This window comes from Poeciliopsis prolifica, unplaced genomic scaffold, assembly GCF_027474105.1.
Source record: "Poeciliopsis prolifica strain line A6 unplaced genomic scaffold, Auburn_PproV2 SCAFFOLD012, whole genome shotgun sequence".
Lineage (NCBI taxonomy): Eukaryota > Metazoa > Chordata > Actinopteri > Cyprinodontiformes > Poeciliidae > Poeciliopsis > Poeciliopsis prolifica.
The window spans coordinates 1253481-1276785 of record NW_026562387.1 but is presented as its reverse complement, the minus strand read 5'-3'; the positions used below and the strand labels follow the sequence as shown (position 1 = coordinate 1276785).

The 23305-nt window shown below is 41.6% G+C and overlaps 1 protein-coding gene across 2 annotated transcripts in view; it reads left to right on the top strand.

Annotated features, from left to right (window-relative positions):
• The first annotated feature begins 2519 nt into the window (after positions 1–2519).
• Positions 2520–23305, top strand: part of kcnh2b (potassium voltage-gated channel, subfamily H (eag-related), member 2b) — a 192224-nt gene continuing 171438 nt past the window's right edge. The window contains exons 1-2 of one of the 2 annotated variants that reach the window (XM_055037476.1): positions 2520–2586; positions 3304–3923. In XM_055037476.1, the coding sequence (XP_054893451.1) occupies positions 3848–3923 (76 nt within the window). In that variant the 5' untranslated portion in view covers positions 2520–2586; positions 3304–3847. Of the gene's footprint in view, positions 2587–3233; positions 3924–23305 lie in introns of those variants that run through there. The other variant, XM_055037475.1, reaches the window with a different exon arrangement.

The following is a 23305-nucleotide window of genomic DNA, read 5'->3' as shown; positions in this document are numbered from 1 at the left end:
GTCACTGACATGAGGAAATCTAAAATAATGAGTGACTCAGCATTTTCTCATTTACTAATAGGTAGTGTATTGTGGATTGTAGAGGTGAAGAACACAGAAAAAAAACAAGAACGAAAAAACAAAGTAGAACAAGAGGAAGCCACCATGATGGAGGTAGCAGGGAGGAGAGCAGGAAGTGATAGGAGGATCTGACCAATGAGAAGCCAGATATGTCCATGACAAAACAGTCTTTTTGTCTGAACCGTCTTTCATTAAGTGCATCTAAACTTTTCCTCCTTTTCATAAATTTGAATTTGCATTATTTCATTCATCCTGACTGAACTGGTTTAACCGAGTTTACAGGCTGCCTTGCTCACGCACAGACCTTTAAGCTCTAACTACAAAGTTTCCATTGAACTGAGATCAGGGCTTCATGGTGACCGCTGCAGAACAGTCACTTTTTTTGTTAGATTTTTTTTCTGTTGTTCTTTAGCCACTTTGTAGCTAATTTGTTGATGTTCTCGGTTAGAATCTACATGTTGAAAGCCTCTTTTGTCCTTCAACTTTCTGGCTAATGTCTTGAGATTCTTCTTCAAAATTTTTACGTACGTTTTTTTTTTTTTTGCATCTATAAATTGAGGTGCACTTATCCCCCTCGCAGCACAGTACCTGCACTTCACCTCACACACTGCGCTGTAGGATTTGTCAGTGTGCCAGTCTGCTGGTGTTCTGAGGTAACAGAAGCTTTGCAAAAATGTTGATGCCCATAAAAAGATGTTCTTGCTATTTTCCTTCTGAGATGATTGTGACCTCAGGATCAACGTAATGTAACAGGGTGACATTTGAAGCTGACTGAAAGCAGTGTGAACCCAACCCAGAGCCTGAACATAAACAATGATGTCATCAGTATACAGATGGAATTAATAAGCCATGCTCTGAGCGGCGATATGTTCACGTTTAGACTTTTATTATCATCATATCTTTGATTATTTCCTGATATCTGAATAGTTCAGTTCATTCTTGTTTGTGTTTTTGATTTGTTTCATTAGATTTGTGTTTCTTTCTGTTTGCTGTTTCTATAGGTTTATTTCTCATTCTCTTTGCTTTTCTTCCCCCTCAGCTTGTTTTTCTTCTCTCCCTCCCAGCTGTTAATCATTTACCTCTACCTGCTCCCTTCCCCAGCTGCATCCATTCGCCTGTAATTAGCTCTTCTGGTTCCTTTTGTCAGCGTTTAAGCTCTCTTTCTTGACTCACTAGATCAATCCGTCTGCTGTGCTCTTCCTGGTCTTTCATTTTGGTGCTCCTGTGATTCTTCTCAGCTCTTGCAGGGTGTCCAAAGTGCGGCATGAGGGACATCCGTTGCCCCTTGGCTGTTTTGCATGGCCAGATATGGATACTTTTGACTTTATTTTGGCCCACATGACAAAGTTTGGACACCACAGTCCTGTGTTGTTGTAGCATCATTGCAACTTGCTTTTTAGTTTATTATTTAATATCCACCACCAAACTTAATTCCCTTTATTTCTGACTTTAACTCCAACCTCATCGCAAGCAGTGGAAGCTTAACCAACTTTCTGATTAATTCAGATAATTACGTGTAGGAAAGCACTAGATAAGAGAGACTTGAGCAATAAATAAAAATAAAATCCATATTTTTTCTTTCTGCATCATAGTTTTTGATTTTTTTTAACAGTCTTTAAAAGGCCAAGACCAAAATAGATTAGTCTCCTGTCTGAATCCCATTTTTTGTCCATTGATGTTCAACTTAATCTGCTGTTTTTGTTCTCCACTTATGAAAGTTGGCAGCTTTAAGAATTTTTATGTGGATAATAAATGTAGCAAGAGCACATCAAGGATCTGTGGTGACCGTTTCTCATGTGTGCAGACAAAATAAACAAGCGTTACAACCTTGGATGCTTCCATTCTTTGAAAATAAACCATATTTTTCTTTTCCTCCTCGTTTTCTCTCTCCTCCTCCATCCTTCCCTCCCTGCTTTTCCTCTTTTTCTGACTAAATAAGGGAGTTGGAAGGAGGGAAAGTTGTTCAGCCGCTGTAACAGGATCACCAACTGATGCATTTTTAATGTCACACTTTGATGGATGGGTCTTTCTGCCTGGCAGTAGTTCGTCACGATCCGTCAGTCCTTCCGAGTCCGATCACAGGAGTGAAAACAGAATAAACAAAAGGAATAGACTAAGATACTGTGTGTGTGTGTGTGTGTGTGTGTGTGTGTGTGTGTGTGTGTGTGTGTGTGTGTGTGTGTGGAGGTGGGGGGGGGGGGGGGGATGTGCGCGTGTGTGTTAACATCTGAGTGAGATACACGGTGCACGGAAGGGAACGCAGAACCGTTTCATTCCGTCAATGCGCCTCATCCAAACGCACGGCAATAATTTCCCACTTTACTTGAACGCATCATCTCCAGCATGACGGAAGGGGGGAACCCCGACGGTGTGACGTAGCTCAGCAGGCTGAGTGGTGAATCCCAGTCCAGCCCCCGATGAAAGCAGGTTAAAGCCGCGCCACAGCCGCTTTTCCACAAAACCCGCAATAAAACCACAAAAAACGATCTGGCGCAACGGAGAAGGAGACGTTTCGTTTTTGCGCAGGTGCTTTATTTTTTTTCTCCCTTAATTTTCGTGAACGATAAAAACCTTTTCTTTTCCCCCTCTACATTTGAGAGCATGCATGGCACAGATCGGGGCAGTACAATAGAGGGGACAAACCGGGGAGGTGGCTTGTGCGTAAACTGCATTCTTTGCGGCTTCAAGAAAGAAGGCAGGTGACGCTGGGGAACACCTGGTAACGTCAGGCGTCCGTCTAAAACCTGCTGCTCCAGGTGGTGGAGGAGGAATCCGTCCTGTCTGATCTGCCGGGCAGCTGCGCCACCCCGGGCCTTCAGTCCCACCTGAGGGGGCTTCAGATCTGGCCTCTTTCAGAGAATTTTCTATCATTGCAAAGCTGCATGATGACACTCGATAGCGGTTATAATGAATTTCTGTAGTTTTGTTTGGGTCCTGAGACAGGACAGGTGAGCGCGCGCGTGGCTTCCTGTCCATTACCAAAGGTGTGGTGGGCTCCGCTCGGACGCGCAAAGGGTTAAAAAAAAGAGGCGCAGCTAGTCGCCAGGGGAGCTGAAGTCATCCGGCAGCGCGCACAGCTAGGAGGAGGAGAGATCCACAGAACACCTTATAAATACACACGCACGCACACACACACACACACACACACACACACACACACACATGCAGGACGATTCAAGCTGTCAACCCGCGCGCAGCTGTTTTCCTTTCATGATCACTCCGCTCTTTTTTCCCCCTCTGCAGCCAAACACCAGGAGCTTCAGAGGCAAAACAAAGAGAAGAAAGAGGAGGTGGAGTGAGAGAGAAATAAATAGAAACGCGCAGCCCAGCGCCTCCAACTATGGCTCCAACGGTGATCATCAGAGAACTCGCCCAGTCCGCCTCCAAGCAGCGGGCTGACGCGCAGGATGAGCGCCGCGCTGCGCTCCTCCGGGTGTGAGAGAAGCATCGGCGGACCAGACACGGACAGCCGCCCCGCTCCCAGCCTGGAGGCTGGAAGCCGCCCGATCCTCCGCGCGTTACAGCGCGCCTCCGTTCCAGAACTCTCTGATTTTTATTATTTTTATTGTATATTTTTGTTTACTCCCAAAACCTTCAGGAGTCAGAGTCCACCAGAACACCCGGGAAACTTTCCCCCCCTTCTCCCTCCATCCTGATCGGCTGCCAGTGTGGAGGGGAGCGCGGTGAGCAAAGCGCGCTCAGCGGGGCTTGAAGAGCCAAACTCGGTGTGATCTTGTCCAAAGAACCCGGAAAGTCTTTAAAAGTCCCGGCGGCCACCGCTGCGAAGATGCCGGTCCGGAGGGGCCATGTGGCCCCGCAGAACACCTTCCTGGATACTATCATCAGGAAATTTGACAGTCAAAGTAAGAGCAGAGTTTTCATCTAATTCCTTTTTTTTCTTTCCCTCACTATTGATGAATGAATAGAGCTAATCATTTATTTGCTGGTTGTTTCAACAAGCTGTTGGCTGATGAGGCTCCACTGGAGAGAAATCACAGATACATGTATTCAGTTTTACGTAAACGGGTAATAAAATAAAAATCACTTTTCCTTTAGAGTTGATAACTATTTAAAATGATTGTAGCGCAAATACATTTAATTAATCATAAATAAAGTAAGTGAATTCATGAATGAGAGCGGAAACATCCTGGTTTTGTGAAGCGGTTTTCACAATAATTGCACTTTGGATCTAAACAGATCTAATCAGGTTCCTTTTGCTGTTCGGTGACTGATGGAGCCTCATGTTGAGCTTTCCCCACAGCCAACTTTACAGAGGATTAAAACAGGTGTGTGTGTGTGTGTGTGTGGGGGGTGTGTGTGTGTGTGTGTGTGTGTGTGGTGGTGTGTGTGTGTGTGTGTGTGTGTGTGTGTGTGTGTGTGTGTGTGTGTGTGTGTGTGTGTCTGAGCTTAAGCAGAAATCCTCTGGGTGCGTGGCTGCTTCTCTTCAGCCCGCCGGACCCTGTTGTCGTGTGTTTACCTGATCCCAGTAGTTTACGTTCGGCCTCTCTGGATGAAAAGCTCATTTCCGGTGACTGATTTATTCCAGCTCACTCGGTAAAGTTTATTGCTTTCAGTTTTCCGTCCTGACGCGTCAAAGTCACCTGGTGGGCCTGCGGGTTTCCCTTCCTCAACATCCCCACTTTGCTCCACAGTTGGAGCTGCAGCTCATGTAAAAGCATCAGTTGAATAAACTGTCTGTATTTTGCTTAATAATCTTTTCCATTGTGGCGACATATATGTTCTGTAGGAACATCCATCTGGATCTCATGATACAAAGTTGAAATTCTCTCTATTATTCCAACCAATAGAATCAATGACTTATTTTCACTGGAGGCAAAACATCCCCACATCATGATGCTACTGCTACCATGTTTGACAGCAGAAACATGGCTTGCCGCTCTTCCTGTCATTATGTTCAAACAGCTCAATATTTATTATACTTACTTTGACTAGTCCACATCAGCACATTTGACCTTAAAGTGTTGATTTTCTTTTCTTTTCACATGAATAAGATAATGTTTCTCAATTAGATAAAGTGACACTAGTGTTTCCAGCATGATTTATTTTCACCCGGATGGTCACTGTTGGAGTCAGGTGGTTGAAACCTTAAAAAAAAATTAGGTTTTCCATTGAGACAGCAGCAAGCAAACATTAACTCTTGGAGTGAGACGCAGCTCCTCCTCAGAGCTTCAGCTTCCAAGCTTCTGCTTCCCCCTTCAGACTAGTCAGCAGCAGTTAGCAAACACCAGGTGGCACTGCGCATCAGCTGAGCTCATTGTTGGAACTACTCGTCAATAAAAAGTTGTTTAAAAACGTTGCTAAAGAGCTAATAGAGGAGCCATTTTGTGAACACTTCCTGAAGGCGTAGTTTCAGAAAGAGCAGCAGTTTCTTAAAAAGACAGTGGCCCAATTTTAAGGCATTAAATTATGAAGGTCCATTTTTTTTAAGTCATATTTGATGTATCAGACATTTTCATAACAACTGACGGTAACATATTTGCTTGATAGCATCATTTTATCGCACAATGTGTCTGGAAGATTCACATTTTATAATGTTATTCATTTAAAAAATCTAAATAAATAGAAAATTCACATAACAATGAATGCATAAAACACTATTGCTGCTTATACCATAGAAATACAAAGACTATGTATATTTAATTTAATTCACTGTATTTGAGCTGAGAAATTACAGATAAATATAACACTTTGTTTTTTTAGTCTTAGTTTAATGTTTATGTAAAGAAACACAAAGACAAAAAAGTTGAATGAGTTCAAATATCATAAGAAACCATTTTTCAGACAGTGTTCAGACGATGACGTTCAGTAGCTAGTATCAGTTTTGACCCGAAGCCGCGACTGCATGTCATGCTACTGTCTTTACTGATGCTGCGTGTCATGCTACTGTCTTTACTGATGCTGCGTGTCATGCTACTGTCTTTACTGATGCTGCGTGTCATGCTACTGTCTTTACTGATGCTGCGTGTCATGCTACTGTCTTTACTGATGCTGCGTGTCATGCTACTGTCTTTACTGATGCTGCGTGTCATGCTACTGTCTTTACTGATGCTGCGTGTCATGCTACTGTCTTTACTGATGCTGCGTGTCATGCTACTGTCTTTACTGATAGTTAAAGAAGCAATCTGCTGAATATTAAAATGCTACCGGGCACAGATTCAATTATTTCTGCTTCATTAATTGCATAAAACATGTTTAGCTAACAGACTTTTTAAAAATGTATTTGTTTTTTGTTGTTTTTTTTACACTTTCTTCTCTTCGCCTTGACAAAAAGATCTATAAGCTTCAGATGGAGACAGTACGGTGGCGGGGAAGCTGTTTTTCTGAGCTGCTTACTTTGCAGAAAGTCCCTGGAGGTGTGGAGTTAAAGGTCGTCTCCGTTCCGGCGTGCACAGGTGTCACCCCTCCTCACGTTCCTGCGGCGTGGATGCAAATTATTCATGTTGTTTCCATCTCTGGACTCGTGAGCGGACTGGGAACGTGGCGGAGCGGGCCCCGAAGGCACGTTTCCTCCATTAGCTCAGCTCATGAAGAAGATGAGGTCAATGAGGGCGGCAGCTTGAGGGAGGGGAAAGTGAAGCGTGCGCATCAATAAAAGCACATCTAATACACGATTTCATGGCCAGGGTCGAGGGTGTCGGGGTCCTCGGATGAAATGTGCATGATTTGACTGGGACATCTCCAGAAGGAGCCTCCTTCATGACTGTTGTACTCTAGCAGCTCAGTGGTTGAGCTGTTTAGATTCGTCTCTCTGCGTTAAAGACTCGCTTTCAACAAAGTGCTTTCAACAAGGCGTCACAAGTGACAAGCCTTCTTTCCTTTCCATCAAAGCTGCTGCATGAGTGCAGTCAAGTTGAATAATTCACATTAATCCTGCTGTGTTAATATTTCCTTCATTCTGGATAACTCTGTAAAGGTGAACATTTTCTGCTGCTCACCGGAACACTGCGGAGCCACTGAACTGTGATCAGATTTTCAGCAGGAAGGTTTCTCTGTAACAGGTTGTTACTTATTGAGAGTTCCACAGTTCCACATCCTGTTTCCAGAAAGAATACTTTGGGGAAAAAAAAAGACAAAAGTACATGTCACCTCAATGTCTGTTGTTCAGGGCTTGACGGGCAGCAGGCCTCTCTCCCCATTCAGTTCCTAAGGAACTCGTGTGATGAGGCGACCATTGCTTGCCGTCTCCACCCAACCAACCAGGGAAATTTGGACGTGTGAATTTTTGAGCTCAGAGACGTGCACATGCCGGCTTGCGATATGACGCGAGAAAGCTTTTGTCTTTCTCGCCCCCAACACCCGAGTGGTGGAGATCTTCGCCTGTCGCTGTCATTCGTTGCAACTCATGTGTTGAGTCCATTTCACGGTGTGCGCCGCTGTGGAGGGGTTTCCCTGTAGCTTTTTTATGGCTTCTGAGGCACAGAAGTCACGGGTCAAATCTTTGTGAAGAGATTAGAATACACATATTCAAATTTCTTCACGGTATCAAGGTGGAGTCATGCAATTCTGAGGTCATTGTTCTCAACCACAACAAGATGGACTGTTCTATCAACAGGCAATGTCTGAGAAGGTCAAGCACCTAGTTGTTCATGAGTGATGGCAGAGCAGAGTGAAACACCAACAGGCTTCATCTGCTGTTGTGCAGATGTTCGCTCTGTAACAGACAAAGAACTGAGCCATGAAGACTAGAAGAAGACATCAACCAACCTGGCAGGAAACAACTTAAATGAGATTAAAACTAGATTAGCATCTGCTGCCAAAATTATCACGTCATTTTGTGTAACCTTCTCAAGGAAAATATTTTAAAGCTCAATGTTACTTAAAGGTCCAGTGGATTTTTTCATTGTTTCCAAATGAGACAAAAAAAAGTAACTCAAATGTCAAGTTTTTAATTAGAGCATGCTTAGAGTGTAAAGCCGGCCGGCCGAGTGTTTTAACAGGAGGCTGTGCTGCTGACCGTGCGTCGTCTCAATTCCTCTCAGGAAGAGATGTACCATGGACTTTAAAGGTCCTTTTTCTCAGTGATCACTCACTTCCCAGGCAGATGGCTCATCCAGGAGCAACGAGCTGCAAAGATATAAACAAGAAGCACAACTATCCCCTGATCTGAATCATATCTATTTCTAACTAAAAGAAGAAAAAAAAACTCAAGACGGAGACTGAAGTTTATTTATTGATTCCCGTATCAGTGTTGTGGATCTAGTCATGGTTCAGGTAACAAGACTTTCCAGCAAATGTATTTTTAATGCATTACACTGCAGCCTCTACATTTTGGATTATGTGTTGATGTTGTGAAGTCTGTCGGCGCACACAGAGAGACGCTCGCTGCTTTAACCCGAAACCCCACAGACGTCTCTGTGTAGATCGTACGCTTAAGGTTGATTGGTAAAATTGATTGCTTAAATTGATCTTGGGGGTGTTGGTAGTGTGTCTTTTTGTTGGCTCTGTGATGAGTTGGTCAACCCGCCACCATATGTCCTTTATCGCATGGATTCCACTCCCAATGAGACCTTGGGTGTGAAAGGGGAGCACAGGAAATGACAAAGTGCCTCCTTAGAGGAAAAATGAGCATGACAATAACAAAAACCCACAGCACATCACCAACTAAAAAGTTAATGCATCCGATAGTTCAGACGGTCATGTTGCATTTATCCAACTGTTACGGCATCAGTGTGAGGCGTGTCATAATTCTGAGGCGGTAAATCTGGATGAATGGATGGCTCAAAATAATAATAAAAAACTTATGAAAGAGGTATACTGTATGTTGATGATTGTTACAACACAATCCTACCACTGTTGGTTTTGACTTTGCAGACTTCTTTACATATGTTGCAGTCAACAGTTGTATTTCCATTACAAGTGTGCGCAAAACATTGTTAATATTCCAATGGTGTTGAAAAATACAATTTAGGAGTTGATGTTTTGCAGCCATTAAATAAGAAATGCAATTACAATCAAATAGAATCACTTAAATTATGAAAACCATGCAGTGCCATCATCCTCACACTACTTCCTGTCATCTTCTTTGTGGTTTCCGCTAGTGGCAACATTCCGCTGCGACAGATTCATCTGAGGTGAAAAAAAAAATTAGCCATGCTTTCTTTTTATGAGCTTCCTTCGTGTTGGTATGCTCTTGTGACGATGCAATCGATTCCTGTTACTCAACTACGTGTCCTTGAGTGGGTTGCTTAGGGGTCATAGTTCACCTAGAACTCTTAATGCGGTTGCGGATGGAAAAAAAAAAGAATATTTAATAGCTAAAATATTGAATCTGATCATCAAGAACATATTTCTAGTTGTTCCTGAATATACTGATTCGTTTCCGTTCACATTATATTTTAAACGTTACATACGTCGAATGGCGTCTTCCAACAGTAAAATTATCCAAAGGACCTTTGGAAGCTATGGTGCTTAAAATTGAGAAAAAATGCAAGAAAAATAAAGCTCATTACTTGTGTGATGTGAAAAGTGTTTTTTTATTGCAGTTTTGTGAACCAATTCTGATACGGCCCTAAAAAAAATCCCACCTCATCCTAGTGCAAAGCTTTTTATGGAAATATGAGCTTTTTAAAAACTGGCTCATTTTATTCAGCAAATTTATTTTGGAAATGTTAAATTGCGTAACAAAATGACTCAGCAATTAATTTAGTCCAGCAGGTTAAATATATACTTGTGATCTGCTCAATTCTCAACCGTATTTAAAATGCATTAACTAGACCAAAGTATGGTGCCTGAGAGGAAACTAACCAACCAGCGAGACTAGATGAGGCACAGTACTTTTTCCTTTGAGGTGGATGAAGTTCTGCTGGAATATACAGATGCGAGTTGTTTATATGTTTGGTAGGGTTTTTTTTTAGAGTATGTGTTTAAGTGGTGACAGGTTAGTGTGTGAATCTCTCTCATACTTCTCCTGCTTGTCGTTGTGTGATGACCACAGTGTCAGTCCTCAGGCCCAGCACGGCTCAATCACTCCTGATCAGATTTCATTGACCAACCTCCTGCTCCGCTGTGACCAGAGGCCAGGCTCTGTGTTGCTCCCTGGTGCTGCTGTATTCTGGGGCGTCGCTCGCTGAGGGTGTACCATTTGTTTAAATGTGTGCTCATTTGAAAGCAGGCCTGACACAAAATGCATTATGCTTGTGGGTTGTATGTGTTCATTTCTGGTAGTTTTCAGTTTGCTCTGGATTCTCCGCGATGAAAACGACAATGGATGGAATTAGATGTCACTGTTTGAAAGCCAAAACTGGCTGGAGAAGGACAGGAAAAGCCTTCCATGTTTCCAGCTCAGCATTGTATATGTTCTATAGACTGACCTATCCACCGATCCTCTGTGCAGGTATCCCTCTCTGCTCACTGTACTGCGATCCTGAAGTCTGAAACCTGTGCTACTCTATACTCATTAGGTCGTCTCTGCGCCGGATTTAGCAACTCACCCGACCTGAGGGGGGATGCAAGGATCTTTCGGGTTGTGTCTTGTTGCCTTGTTCGCTGCTCCTCAGAGAAAGCCTTTGCCCAATTACAAGCCTCGAAGTCGCCATCCTCAAGGGATGATGCTACCTTTCTGCAGCTGAAGTGCAAATACTTTATCACCATAGCAACTGCCCCGCTGCTTCTCCACCGACGCACCCGCCCACCCTCCTGCGCACACACACACACACATGCACAGGAAACAGTGGGAAAAGGTAGAGGTGTAACGTTTCTTCTGCAGCTTCAGGTGATTTGACTTTCTTTAGTGATCCATCTCGGTATTGAATCTTCTCCCTACAAACCCGTGTCCCTGGGCTGCAGCTGAGCGACCTTTTTTCACAGTGCAAATATTGGCCTGTCACTGCTGGGGAGGCAAAGGTGAAGCAAATTTAGTTAACAATGGCTCAGCTCCATTAGAAACACCGATTAGCCACAACAGTGAGCAAGACTGTGCAATCTTTTAAAGTCTGGTTCAGCCGCTGCACTGAGAGACAAAGTTAAAAAAGAACCAGGTACACGGAGTCTGATTTGAAAAAGTAATCATGCTGGCTAGAATGACGTACATCTTTAGTTCTTGAAAAGTTAATCCGGCTCTAAAATCAGATTTCAGTTCCTTCTTGAAAGGAAGGTTTTAAAATTCTCCAGCATGGTAGTGATTATGCTGTGAAATTATGAATACAAGAATATGGATGGGGGTGATGGTGGTAGGAGTTTCCCTGCACCCTGTTGGTTGCCGGTTTGATTCCCTTTGTCGTTGTCCTTCAGCCGATCTGACACGACCATTTAAGGAAATCTGTGCAGTTATTTTCTCAAAATAATCGTTTGCAAACCTGATGCAGAAGTATAACTTTTAAAAATGCTCTACATTCCTCATTTTATCTTTAGATTTTTTTGTGTCAGTTCTTTTGAAATAACTACTAAATTCTGCTAATATTATGGCTTAATGTTGTATGATTTTATTCTCATATTATTATGATTATTTCTTGTAATGTTATGACTGTACTTGAAATTATTATTAATTATTGATTTATCTATTTATGTATCTTTGGTCTGGTCCAAATATTCCATTATATGATGGCAGTGGCGTGTTTTTTTGGTGCGCAGCACCCTGTTGTTCTTATTGTTTGTTAATTTCAGAATGGACAAGAGACATAATATAATCACATAATATGACACTTATCAATGAAGACTAGTTCCTCAAAGTACAATAAATAACATATATTTACAAAGATTAAAAAGTCATCTCTCCTATACCCACTACTGTCTGGCCTAAACTGATGGTAGATAGCAGATGAATAGAAAACTTGCACTGATTGTTAGAAAGCTTCATTTCGCTGACATCATTCCAGTAGAGGGCGTGTGCTGATGGGTTGATCTAGAATCCAAGTTTCTAAGTACAAAGGAAGTCAGTTTTTGTCTTTCCAGAGACGCTTGAATTGTGATTGAGATCCTGGAGACCATTGGCTGGTTACTGAGCACAACAACAAGCGAATCCCACTGGTTTCCCGTCTTACAGTTTGAACAAGATCTGAATTCTAATGTGTCGGAAAAAAAACCCCAACAGCATCAGAGAACACCATGATAAGCCTATCGGTGTACGGACTCGATCAATTTATCATAATTTTGTCATTTCACTCTGCTGCTCATGAGTGTCAGACAGGCAATCCTTCACTTTTCAGAGGCTGGTTCATAAATTAATAGGAAAAGAGCCCTGATGTTCTCAGAGGTGAGATAAAAATCCTCTCTTTGCTTCTGGAACTGCTGCCCGGTGCCTGCAAATGCTCCACACATCCACAGCAACGTACGGTTTGCATGCATGGATGAGGTTCTGATGAGGCATTAGAGGGTACTAACTCTGACGCAGACCAAATTACCACAACATGACCATCCCACAAGTCAAATGATTGAGCAAAACCTTTGGCAGAAAGACGTCAGAAGTAGCATCGCGCTACTGTGGAGTGAATGCCAGTTAGAGGGTCCTGTCTGGTTGTTAGCTTTATTTCTCCGCTCCATCTGTTTCATCCAGAGGGTGTAAACACAGTAATACAGCCACTCTGATGCTGGAGTCAGGAGTGAGTCAGTGCCTCAAGATTGCACTTTGCTGGTGTGAAATCGGTTTCTCTCACCGCCTTGTCTTCTTGCCTCCTCTCCTGTTCATACACTCACGCCCACACGTGCCATGCAAGGGCCACGCTGGAGAACACGCGCACCGTACCCGAGCACACTGGTGTACTTGTAAACTCGTGGAGTCTGTAAACACTCTCTCCCTGCTCCTTGTCTCATCTACCAACCTGCTTTCTGTCTGCCTCTGATCTGTCACTTCTCTGTGCTCCCAGAGCCCAGCAGAGGCCCACCGAGTCGCCATGCCAGGCTGCCTCCGATGGCATGAACGACGGCAGGGTAACGCGTGAGTTGGTGCTTCTGTAACCAAGAGAGACGAGAATATGTCCTCATTCCAAACGACAACAACAAAAACAGTCAACCAGCATATTTTTCTTTTTCTGTCTTCAGCCCATTAAATTGGAGTTCAAACGTACATAGACGCATCAGGAGTCATTGCACTGAAACAAGCTTTAAATTGAACCCATTTTTCTTTGCCAGTCTAACATTGGACAGCTTTCTTGAGCCTTCTGCCTGGTAGCCATTGTCGGCTCGAAGCTTTTTCTATCTTTATAACTTCTATTCTCCAAAGAGACAATCTGTAGACCATATGGCGGCAGAAAAAAACTTTGATCTCCAAAGAAGTTTTGAAAGAACTTTCTGCTGTAATTTGAAGGAGAAGAAAAAAAGTAAAGAAAATGAGCACCATGTAACTGTTGAGGAACCCAAGAGGCTTGTTTAGGGTCAAGGTTTAGACCCTCAGTAAGCTTGTTAGAGCCATTTCTTGTTATCAGAAATCTGGCAGCTTGTTGGAAAGAGACCAAGTGACTCTTCCAATCTGGTCCCCATAATTGGCAACCGTAAGCCCCACTGAGCAATCGCTTCAGAAGCAGGTGCTTTGCTGATATACTTAATACTTAAAAAAACAATTATATCTATTTCTTATTTGTATAGTTATGTAATTTACAAGTCATTAATTTATTAAACTAGAACACCAGTTATCAACGAGTTCCAAGTCTGACCAAAGAGAGTCTGTCTTATGATTTAGGAATTTTTAGCCAAAACACATTTTCCTTTGCAATCCTTTCCCAAGTATGGAGGTGTATGAATTTCTCTTTTTATTTTATTGTTATCAAAGTAGTTGTCAAGTTTCTCTACTACCCTGTAGAGGAGAATGATAATAATGGTTAAAGTTTAATGTCCGAACAATTACAATTGTGTCCCTGCTCTCCTGGAGCAGACAGACAGATCTTGTCCTGCCTCTTCTGCTGCCCACTCCTCAGGCTTGGAAACCTAATTAACAAGGCTAGAAGTTTTTTTTTTTTTTTTTTTTTGGTTAAAAGATCACTAAACATCTGGTGCTAGCCAACAACACTTCTCAGACTCTGAAGAAGCTTCCTGAACATTTACACCATTTACTGCATGTTGCAGCAGTTTGGGAGTAAAGAGTGACGGACAAGATATGATCGATTTGGGAACACTGTGAGAACATTGCCACTGGCTGGTGGTTACTTGCTACTGAAGGTGTCTGCTTCCATGCTCTCTGTCAGAGTATATCCAAAAGGGCTAGTTCAGTTTTTTTTTTATGATTCTAGTCTACATTTGATTTTCTTTTTTGAATATTCTGTACTGATTTGGCATTAATCAGAAATAGCAACAGAACTCCAACATAAATACCTGAGCAGCAATATTCTACACCCATCAGCTTTGTCAAATCACAGCTTATTAGTGATCCATCAGTGGTGGTCTTTGGGTTTTTTTTTATTTGTTTGTTTTCTTTCTTTTTTCAGTCCCTTTGGAGTTTTCCTCATCAGTTCATAATCTCTATGTTGTACTATGATTAGGTCATGTCTGCTCTCACCAGATAAGCTCCCTGGCTCTTACTGCTCATCCCGCAGTTTCTCCTGTATGTTCCGTGTTATTATTGAACACGTTACTCCCCGAGTGTCTGTAGACAAGAAGCACAATGTGTAAAAATAAAAAAAGCTCAAAATGCCTTGAGGATACCTTGTTCTTCAGGACACCAGTCTTTATACAACTACAACTTTAAAAAGAGCTAAACCGAAGGTCTTTAATGTAGCTCACACTGGGCTGAGACGAGGTGACCATCTAATAAATGGGTGGATATTTGCTTCAGAAGATCAGTTTTTAGCAGAAAGAGGCCTCATCAGATTCTTATGAGACATTACTTTCCACTAGTTGGAATTTCTGATAGGATTTTTAGAAATTTGTTAGTGCATATATTCGTTTTGCAACCAAGCAGCATCTAAAACGTTTACAAGAGAGAGTTAACCATTCTTCAGATTCATATTCTTCTTCTTGCCCTGGCTGGACCTAACCCTCGTCCTTTTAGTACCTTCCTCTGATCCCCTGCTCATCACATTCTCTGCCTCCATTTGGCTGCTTTATTTTCAAACTTCTTTTCTTTTGGATGACAGAAATTCAGATGTCCCAGATTCACTTTACAGCAAATATATAAGCAGAAAAGCCTTAATAAAAATGTCTTGGTCTCCAAAGGAGAGGAGACTAAGCACCATCACACTGTCACACTTCCAAACCTTTGTATGATGGATTATTGTTGTCATTATTTTAGTACGTCAAGCATAAACCTACAGTGCCTTGCAAACATATCTACATGCTTTGAACTGCCTTTACATTTAGTGACACTACAACTAAGCTCTTTTTACGTTCAACTTTTCACTGGAATCTTATGTGATACTTTGACACGTAGTGGAGACTGGTTTTAAAGTGGAAATAATTTCTTTTTAATGATGAAAACTGATCTCTGTAAGTAAACACCAGGGCAGCCATTTGCCTTCAGAGGTCCAAGTCCACCCCTGTGTCATTTTCTTTCTGTCATATGGAGTTTTTATGGAGGAACAAAGTGCAGAGGTGAGTTCAGGGCTGAAGCTTTTAGTGGAAAAACCTCAACATTCCAGGCATGTTGTGCAGAGAAGCTGGATATCATTGATGGTGACCTAATTGCATGATTGACTTCAGTAAATGAACGTTTCCCCTGGTGTCAAATTAGACAGGTTGCTCATTGAAACATGAACCTGTGCTGGTGTGACCTTTGTCTTTCTGGATTATGTGAATCTTATACTGCATGCAGACATTCTCCATGACGGCAATAAATCAGAATCATTCCTCTATTGGCAGTTCAGAGAAAGATGCACAACAAATATGCTAGTGTTGTTGTTCTAGCTGTCTTTCAACTGATGTGATGCTCTTTGATTTCTGATTAAGCTCATCAGCCTGAATGTTCGGTCTACTGAGGAGAGCCGAGAGCATGCTAGTCCCATGTTATGAGAAATATGTCTAAAAAAAGCTGCAGATGACCCAACAGCACTTTCTACAAATGGGCCTTTGTGAAATTTGTCTTAAACTTGAGAGCTGAATATTTGTGGCTGTGCAGTAACTGGAGGGGAGAGGGAGAAGCTCCCAGTTTGTTTCCTCCTAAGGTCACGTGTTGATGCCGACTCAGTGAGAGTTTTATCTCCCGTCGCATCATCCGTTTTTAATTGGCTGTTCCTTTGGAAGAAGAAAAACACGTACTGCGATGATGAAAGAGTCAGACGCTGGCCCTGTGCTCTGTTGATTCCATGGTAAGATTAACTGAAGAGGGAAGACTGAAGGCATCAACAGCACGATGTCGGGTAACACTGAGTTGTATAGAAGGCTGCTGGGTTGTATAGAAAAGAGAAGAGGATCAGATTCTTTCTCAGATCAAAAGACAGGAAGATGCAAAGATTTTAATTCCCAACAAAATCACAGAAGCTCTTTGAGAATATCCTGCTAATGGGCTGTTTGCTTCTGAGTCTGGCTTTCTGCATTATGTCTCTTCTAGTCTCTAGGGTGTGCAGTATTTAAAATGAGGCTCACCCCTTTAAAGAACTATTCTATTTTGATAAACTTAAATGTTTCAGAATTCATAAATTCATCCATTACCTCCATTGATCGTCAATGAGGCAGGATACAGCATCACAGAGATGCACAACCAGTAACTTAAAAACAAATGATGTTTTCAGAGTGTGGAGGGAAGCTGGAGTACACAGAGAAAACCTGGATAATGGTGAAACCAGAGAAAACCAACCAGCTTTCTGGGAAAGACCCAGAAAGCTGGTCTTTCAGCCCAAAATCCCAACCCAGGACCCAGTACCACATACTTCACTGTCTAGCTCCATGTGTCAGATCATCAAAGTATTTTTAATATCAAAGACAACCTGGGTAAATAGGTTATTATAGTCAAAGTTTCCATCTCCAAACTTTGATTGGTCCTCTCCAAAACCTTTCCATATCTGAGCCATTCAGAGGTCGACTCGGTATTGTTCCTTGGATCTTCATCCTTAACACAGGTGTGTTTGTGCTGAAGCCATTATCAGCCATTGAGGGACAATTTAGGAACAGATCTAAAAGACAGTGAGACAAAGTATGATTAAGATGTAAGACGTTTTAGTTATGAAGAATGAGTTTCCTGTGCAGGTAAAATGACTCCTATCACGGAGGTTGAAAGTTTTCATGCTTCCTGAACAGTGAAGTCGGTGGAATCTCAGACGTTTCTGGCATCTCTCTGAATTATCCTGTCAGTCTGCGCTCAGCCTTTGCTTGTGCCTCTGTTTGTCACTGTTTTATCTCCAGACAGCTGCTGTTTTCCTCTCATCCCATCATCCATCAAAAGGCCTCCACTCAAACTTCATCACATTCCTCGTTTACTCTCACTTTGTTTTCTCTCTCTCCTGTATTCTGTGCCCACCGTCACCCAGATCCACAGTGAGGGCCCGGGAAAGGTGTGGCTAACGGACTGAAGGCCCCAAGAGTCCCTGAGTGTCCTGAGGATTAGACCTCATTTACATAAATCTGCATAACCTCGTTAAGGCAGAGGAAGACACTGTGCACACTGTAGCCTGGGACACTTCAGAGCGAAACGGCCCATTAAGGATTGCAGTGATTATGGGATTATCACTCTTAACGACTGTTGTGGACTGAACTGGTTTGTGTTGTCAGAACGGCATCCCGTTGCCTCACTGAGTCCCGGGCCTTGAGGAGGAAGACTTGTGATTGGAGCCAGCTGACCTTCAGATTGGTTTTGTGACGGATTTGTTCTCAGTTATAATCTTTTTCTGCAAGGACTCCTTCAACAAAGACATGGCAGAGATGATGGGTATTTAAGCATGTAATTAATAAGCGGAGAATAAATTAAGTTCTTTATGTGTACACATTAGGACCAGTTTGGGAGGCTTTGGGTCTAATTGAATATTTACAGCACATCTCATTACTTCAAAGGTTTTTATGGAAACAGGATTTTAAGTGTTATTTGGACAATGCTGTTGCAATAAAAAATCTATTTTTATTCCAATCCAGTAAAAAAAAACAAAAAAAACAGGAGACCTTATGTTGATTTGAACAAAAGAAACAAAACAATAACACATACTTCTTTGACATGTTGTGCATCAGAGGTCCCTGACTGTAATTTCCCAGGATAAAAATACAGCCAGCGTGAGCTAAGCTCTGCAGCCTCGGCGTCTTTCTTTTGCCAAAGCCTCAGCTCTCCAGACGAAGTGCGGCGTGTCTCCCCTGATAAGGAGCTGACACAGAAAGCTACCTGCCAGCAGGTATTTTTGTCGCCACTCCAGCAGCTGAAATTCATCATTTATAGGAGGGTTTGAAAAAAAATAAAGAACTTTTCTGAAATGCAACAGCCGGAGCGCAGAAACAAATATTGGACTGTCAGAATATGACAGGACTTCTTTTTTTATTTTTATTTTTTTTCCTTCCTTCAGCAGTGAGATAATGATGACATCAGCACGTCCTCATAGTGTCCAGCCAGCTTCTCAGATAGAAGGAAATAATAACTACATCTCAGAGTAACACTGTGTTGATCTGATTTTATTTTTGTTGTGCAGAAATGCAACACGTTATCGAAAGCCCAGGAAACCAGTTGGGGGACGAATGTAATACAGCGTAGCATTAGGGCTGTTGTAGAAATTTGTATTAGCTTTCAGCTTTTATGACTTTTCGGATCTGTATAAGTGTTTCAAAAGGTGTGCATTTTCATATCATATACCCATTTTTATTTTTCAAAAGATGAAAGTCAAAATTATAGATCATAGAGCTTTGGAGTATTCCTGCCATAGGTTTCCTCGTTTTGTGCTTAATGCATATTATTACCAGAACACAGATAACCTGAGTAAATTTGAAAACCCTTTGACTAGGCCATTCGGAAACCTTATTTGAGCCATGCAGAGGTAGAATTCCTGGCTGTGGACCATTATACTGCTGCAGTTTATTTGACTTTAAGGTCAAATATTACATGAGGCTTCAATCTGTGTCATGTCACATTATCAGGACAGTTTTAAAAAAGCATGGAAGATGCATATTTTTTATGAAAGTTACATAAATATAATACACATTTATCTTAATCAAATGTCTTACTTTGTTTTAAAGGTTCCTTTAAACAGATTTATTTGATTCTTTGGGTCTGTTGATAACGGGTTGTGTGTGTGAATAGTGAAATAAGAATCAGTTTTTCAAAAAAGTGAGTTGTTTAGTTCTCAATCCATCTGGCCTTTTTAAGCAAATAAGGTTTGGTTGGTATGGATGAGTTTGTTCCACTTCCCCTTGTATGACTAAGGTTATTTTTCTCTTGATATAAAATTTGCTGGATGAGCCGAAGGATGCATAACAAGCATGCAGACAGTCTGACATTTCTGTGCGGCACACTGAGAATTCACAGAGCCATGCTTACTGACACAGCCACCACATGCCTCCAGGTATTGTGTGACAGCGATTACAACAGAAGGACAGTTTAATTCACAGCTTCTCCATATGTTGATGTATTTTTAGGCAAGACGGTAAACAGTGGGCTCGTCTAAATAATAGAAAACGGTTTACAGTTAATGCGCTTTATGTGAAGGTTTTATTCGTCCAGTACCTCTTTAAGAATCATCCTGCTAGTCGTAATGTCCCTTATTTCTCTTTGCCATTTTGTTACCTTTGCTATTCTGGATACTTTTCTGGTCACCTTGGCAACCACATCAACCCTTCTAGGTTCTTGTATTTCCTACTTAAAATAAAACATTAATAAGTTTGAACAGACCTGTGTTCAAACAGTTTTGTCCTGGCCACGGCAGGTTTTGTGTTGCCATGGACACAGTGGTCTGGTGCTCTGACTCCACTTGATTAAAGTCATTCATTTTCATCATTTGTTGGCATCGAGAGCCTTTCCTGCTCTTTCCTGGGTTCTCCTCATCACAAAGGCATGGCGGCCGTCCAGGTACTCCAACACCTGTATGTGATCTTCCTGTATTTATAACTTTCACCATGTCACGACGGATCATCTGCTGAAATGTTGAGCTCCTTCAGTTCCTCCCTAAGCTACAATTGCTGTCTGGTGAAATGCAACACTCCCAGTCTGAAACAACCAATCAGAGCCGGGAGGCGGGACTTAGTGTTGTCAATCAGTGCTGCTAAATGTGCTAATGGCAGAGATGACAAGAAAAACTGTTTATTCACCTTCATCAGTGGCCATGCTAACAAGCCTTAGTTAGCATGGCCACCAGTGACGGAGGATAACTAAGACTAGCCTCATCAGCATTAGTTAGCATAATATCATTAACCTCAGTTAATACAGCCATGTTGTGGAGAACCAGCTGTTGTCCAGCAGCGAGCAAGTTGCAGGATTTGAGCACTAGATTGATTGACAGTGTTAGGACCCTCCTCTTGGCTCTGATTGGCTGATGGTGGTTTGTGTATTTCTTCTGTTAGTACTGGGAGCACTGGGAGAAGTCAGAGCAGCTAAATTAAAAAAAAAAAACTGTTTCAACATAGTAATTTAAAAAAATATATAAAATACATATTTTTAATAAAATTTCCATTCTGCAGCTTTAACATAGCTAGCTATAAGCGCTCCGGCGTTTGCTGCGTTACGGAGCTTTTCATGTGTCAACTCTTCTGTTTCCATGGCAATAAAAACAGAAACTGGGTGATTGAAGACAGAAAATCTTCAGCCTGAAGCATAAACTACCAAATCCAGTCATACAGACCACCATGAACCACCTGCCGTGTTTTCCACCTCTATCCTCCCTACCTGTTTATTCCTCCACTATGTCTCTCTGCCCTCCTGTCCCTCGCGTCCTCTCTTCCTGTCCCTGTATCTGAAGCGGCGCTAACACACAGGCTTCCCTCCTCGTCCGCCCACACAGCTTTCTCTGGGAGATTCCAGCCATACACACACACGCTCACACACACGCCGTTTAACAGACGACAGAGCACCCGAGGTCTGGTCTTTGTGAATTATTCAGCATGCGTTGGTGGGTCTGCACATGCATCAAAGGTCTTGATGCATGTGCATCTTGATGTTTTGATGCAGAGCAGCAGCAGTTAATCAGCGTTCCCAACAGTTCCTCTTCCTTTGCCTTCTAATGCTCATTAAAGAGGAATGATGGTGAGTCAGGGCTGAAGAGTTTTACAACCACAGCTGCTTCAGGACACCTCAGCACAGAGGAGCTTCTCTGTAATTTAATCAATGTTATCTCTATGCAAAGTAACAATTCAGAAAATGCATTTAAAGAAGATCTTACTCTGTAATTGAACATTAAAGTTCCTTGCACGATTTCTTGACATTTCAACGATACATTTTCTTTATGGAATCACAACAATTTTTTGAAAAAAAAAAGTTTTCCAATAAAAAGTTTTGGTGCTAGGATGAGCTGTTTTTTTTATTTCACAAAACTGCAATGGAAACACTTTTTTCACATCACACATTATCAAACAACAAGATGTTGGCACCAACATGCAGAAGAAGAAAACAGGAAGTAGCAGAAGGATGAGGGAGTGGCATTTTTGAATGACTTCTCACTTGGACAAACTCGTCCACATGCAATTTGATTTGCTTTTCTTATTTAATGGAACCACAGCATTTCTGAAAGTGTGTCTTCAGTGTTGGAGGCATGTCGACACTTTTGTGCACATTTGTAATGGAAATGTGGATACTGTAACACAGACCACTACCTGCCATTGTCACTGTATGATAGCCTGGAGTAAGATCACTATTAATTAATTTTCAGCCATGTTGTCCTTACAAAGTACAATTAATTAAAAAATAGTCAGATAGTTCTTTGCTAAAATAGTTCTAATACATGTTCAAGTCAAACAAATAATAAAAATAATGTTTACTTGATCCAAGTGGACTGACTAAACTACTGTATGTAATGAACCAGAGTACCTTTATTTTACTGTTGGTTGAAAGCAAGAAATCTAAATTGGTGCACATACTGAGAAATTGTAAAAAATTGTGTCTGACAAATATCAAAACTGTAATGAAACAACTGAAACAATTCAGGCATTTTAGGTAAAAGTTAAACTCTTTTGGTGTCAGTGACAGAATCCTAATGGTCTTCTATGTTTGTTTTTCTTCCTAATCAGTCTTTCTGTTAGCTATGTCTAAACCGCATAGTTAACATAAACTCAAATGTTATTGCCATGTCCTCACCATGGCAAACAGAAGTCAGGAAATGATGCATGTGCTGTAATTTTCTGACCATCCTTCCCTAAATTGGACATGGACTGATTAGCTGTAAATAATTTGCTTTTGAAGAAATTGTTAATTTGGCTACATTAGGTTAATACAAAGTTTACACCAACTGGGTCTATTATGAAATGATTTATTTTATTTTTTTTTTTTTTACGTATTTGTAACATTCATGATTATGATAACAAAAGCTGCTGACTCATGAAGGTCAGCACTTGTCAAAAGCAGCAAACATCCCTGCAGGAGGCGTGTTAAAATAGAAAATCTATTTCCTGCGCTTGGTTTCCTCCCTTTCTCCTGGCTTGATTTCAGCTCCCTACCTGCTGCTTTCAAATATTGAATTTCATGTCCGTGAATACCTGAGGAGAGACGGTACCGTGTGACGCGTCTTCCTGGTGAAATAATGATAATGTTCCTGTACGTCCAGCTGCGTCCTGAACCCCGAGGAGCGTGAACTCTCATGCAGCAGCTTTTCACATTACACCTGCCGTCTTTTCTATGCTCTAAAAAACTTCATCATCTCCACTTATAGAGACACATTGCAACATGACATCACACACGCAAAACCCCACCCTGCACCTCAAAGCATAAAAAAACTTCTCACTGACAATGGCTGCCATGGGCTTCAACCGTCAGGTTGTCAACATAATATGCTGAATCTTAAATGTACGTGTTGTACATTTAAATGGGACACAGTGCTTTGCCACATTTCACAGGTTAGTGAAAAGGTTTCATTGGGAAAAGAAGGAAAGAAGAGGGAAATAGATCAGTTATGCTAGCTTGACTTTGAAAACCTTAACATGTAGATGTGCTGCAGAATTCTAAGACGGTGTCTGAAGGGCATTGTGACAGGAAAAAATGAGTCCTTTACCCCCTAAAATATAATAATTTTTTAGATTAATTCAAGAAAGTTTTAGAAAACACTTGCGCATTTCTGAGTTTTAACAGGTAACTTTTTCTTTTTTTACGAGATTATTCTCAAATTCCTGGGTTTTGTCTCTCAATTGAATGTTTTTTGGCATATATTTACTTCTTTTTAAAAAATGTTATGATTATTTCTTCCTAAAATAACCTGAATACTCTGTGGTAGAATCCTGCATGTTTCAGATGAATAAAAAAACAAAAAACAAA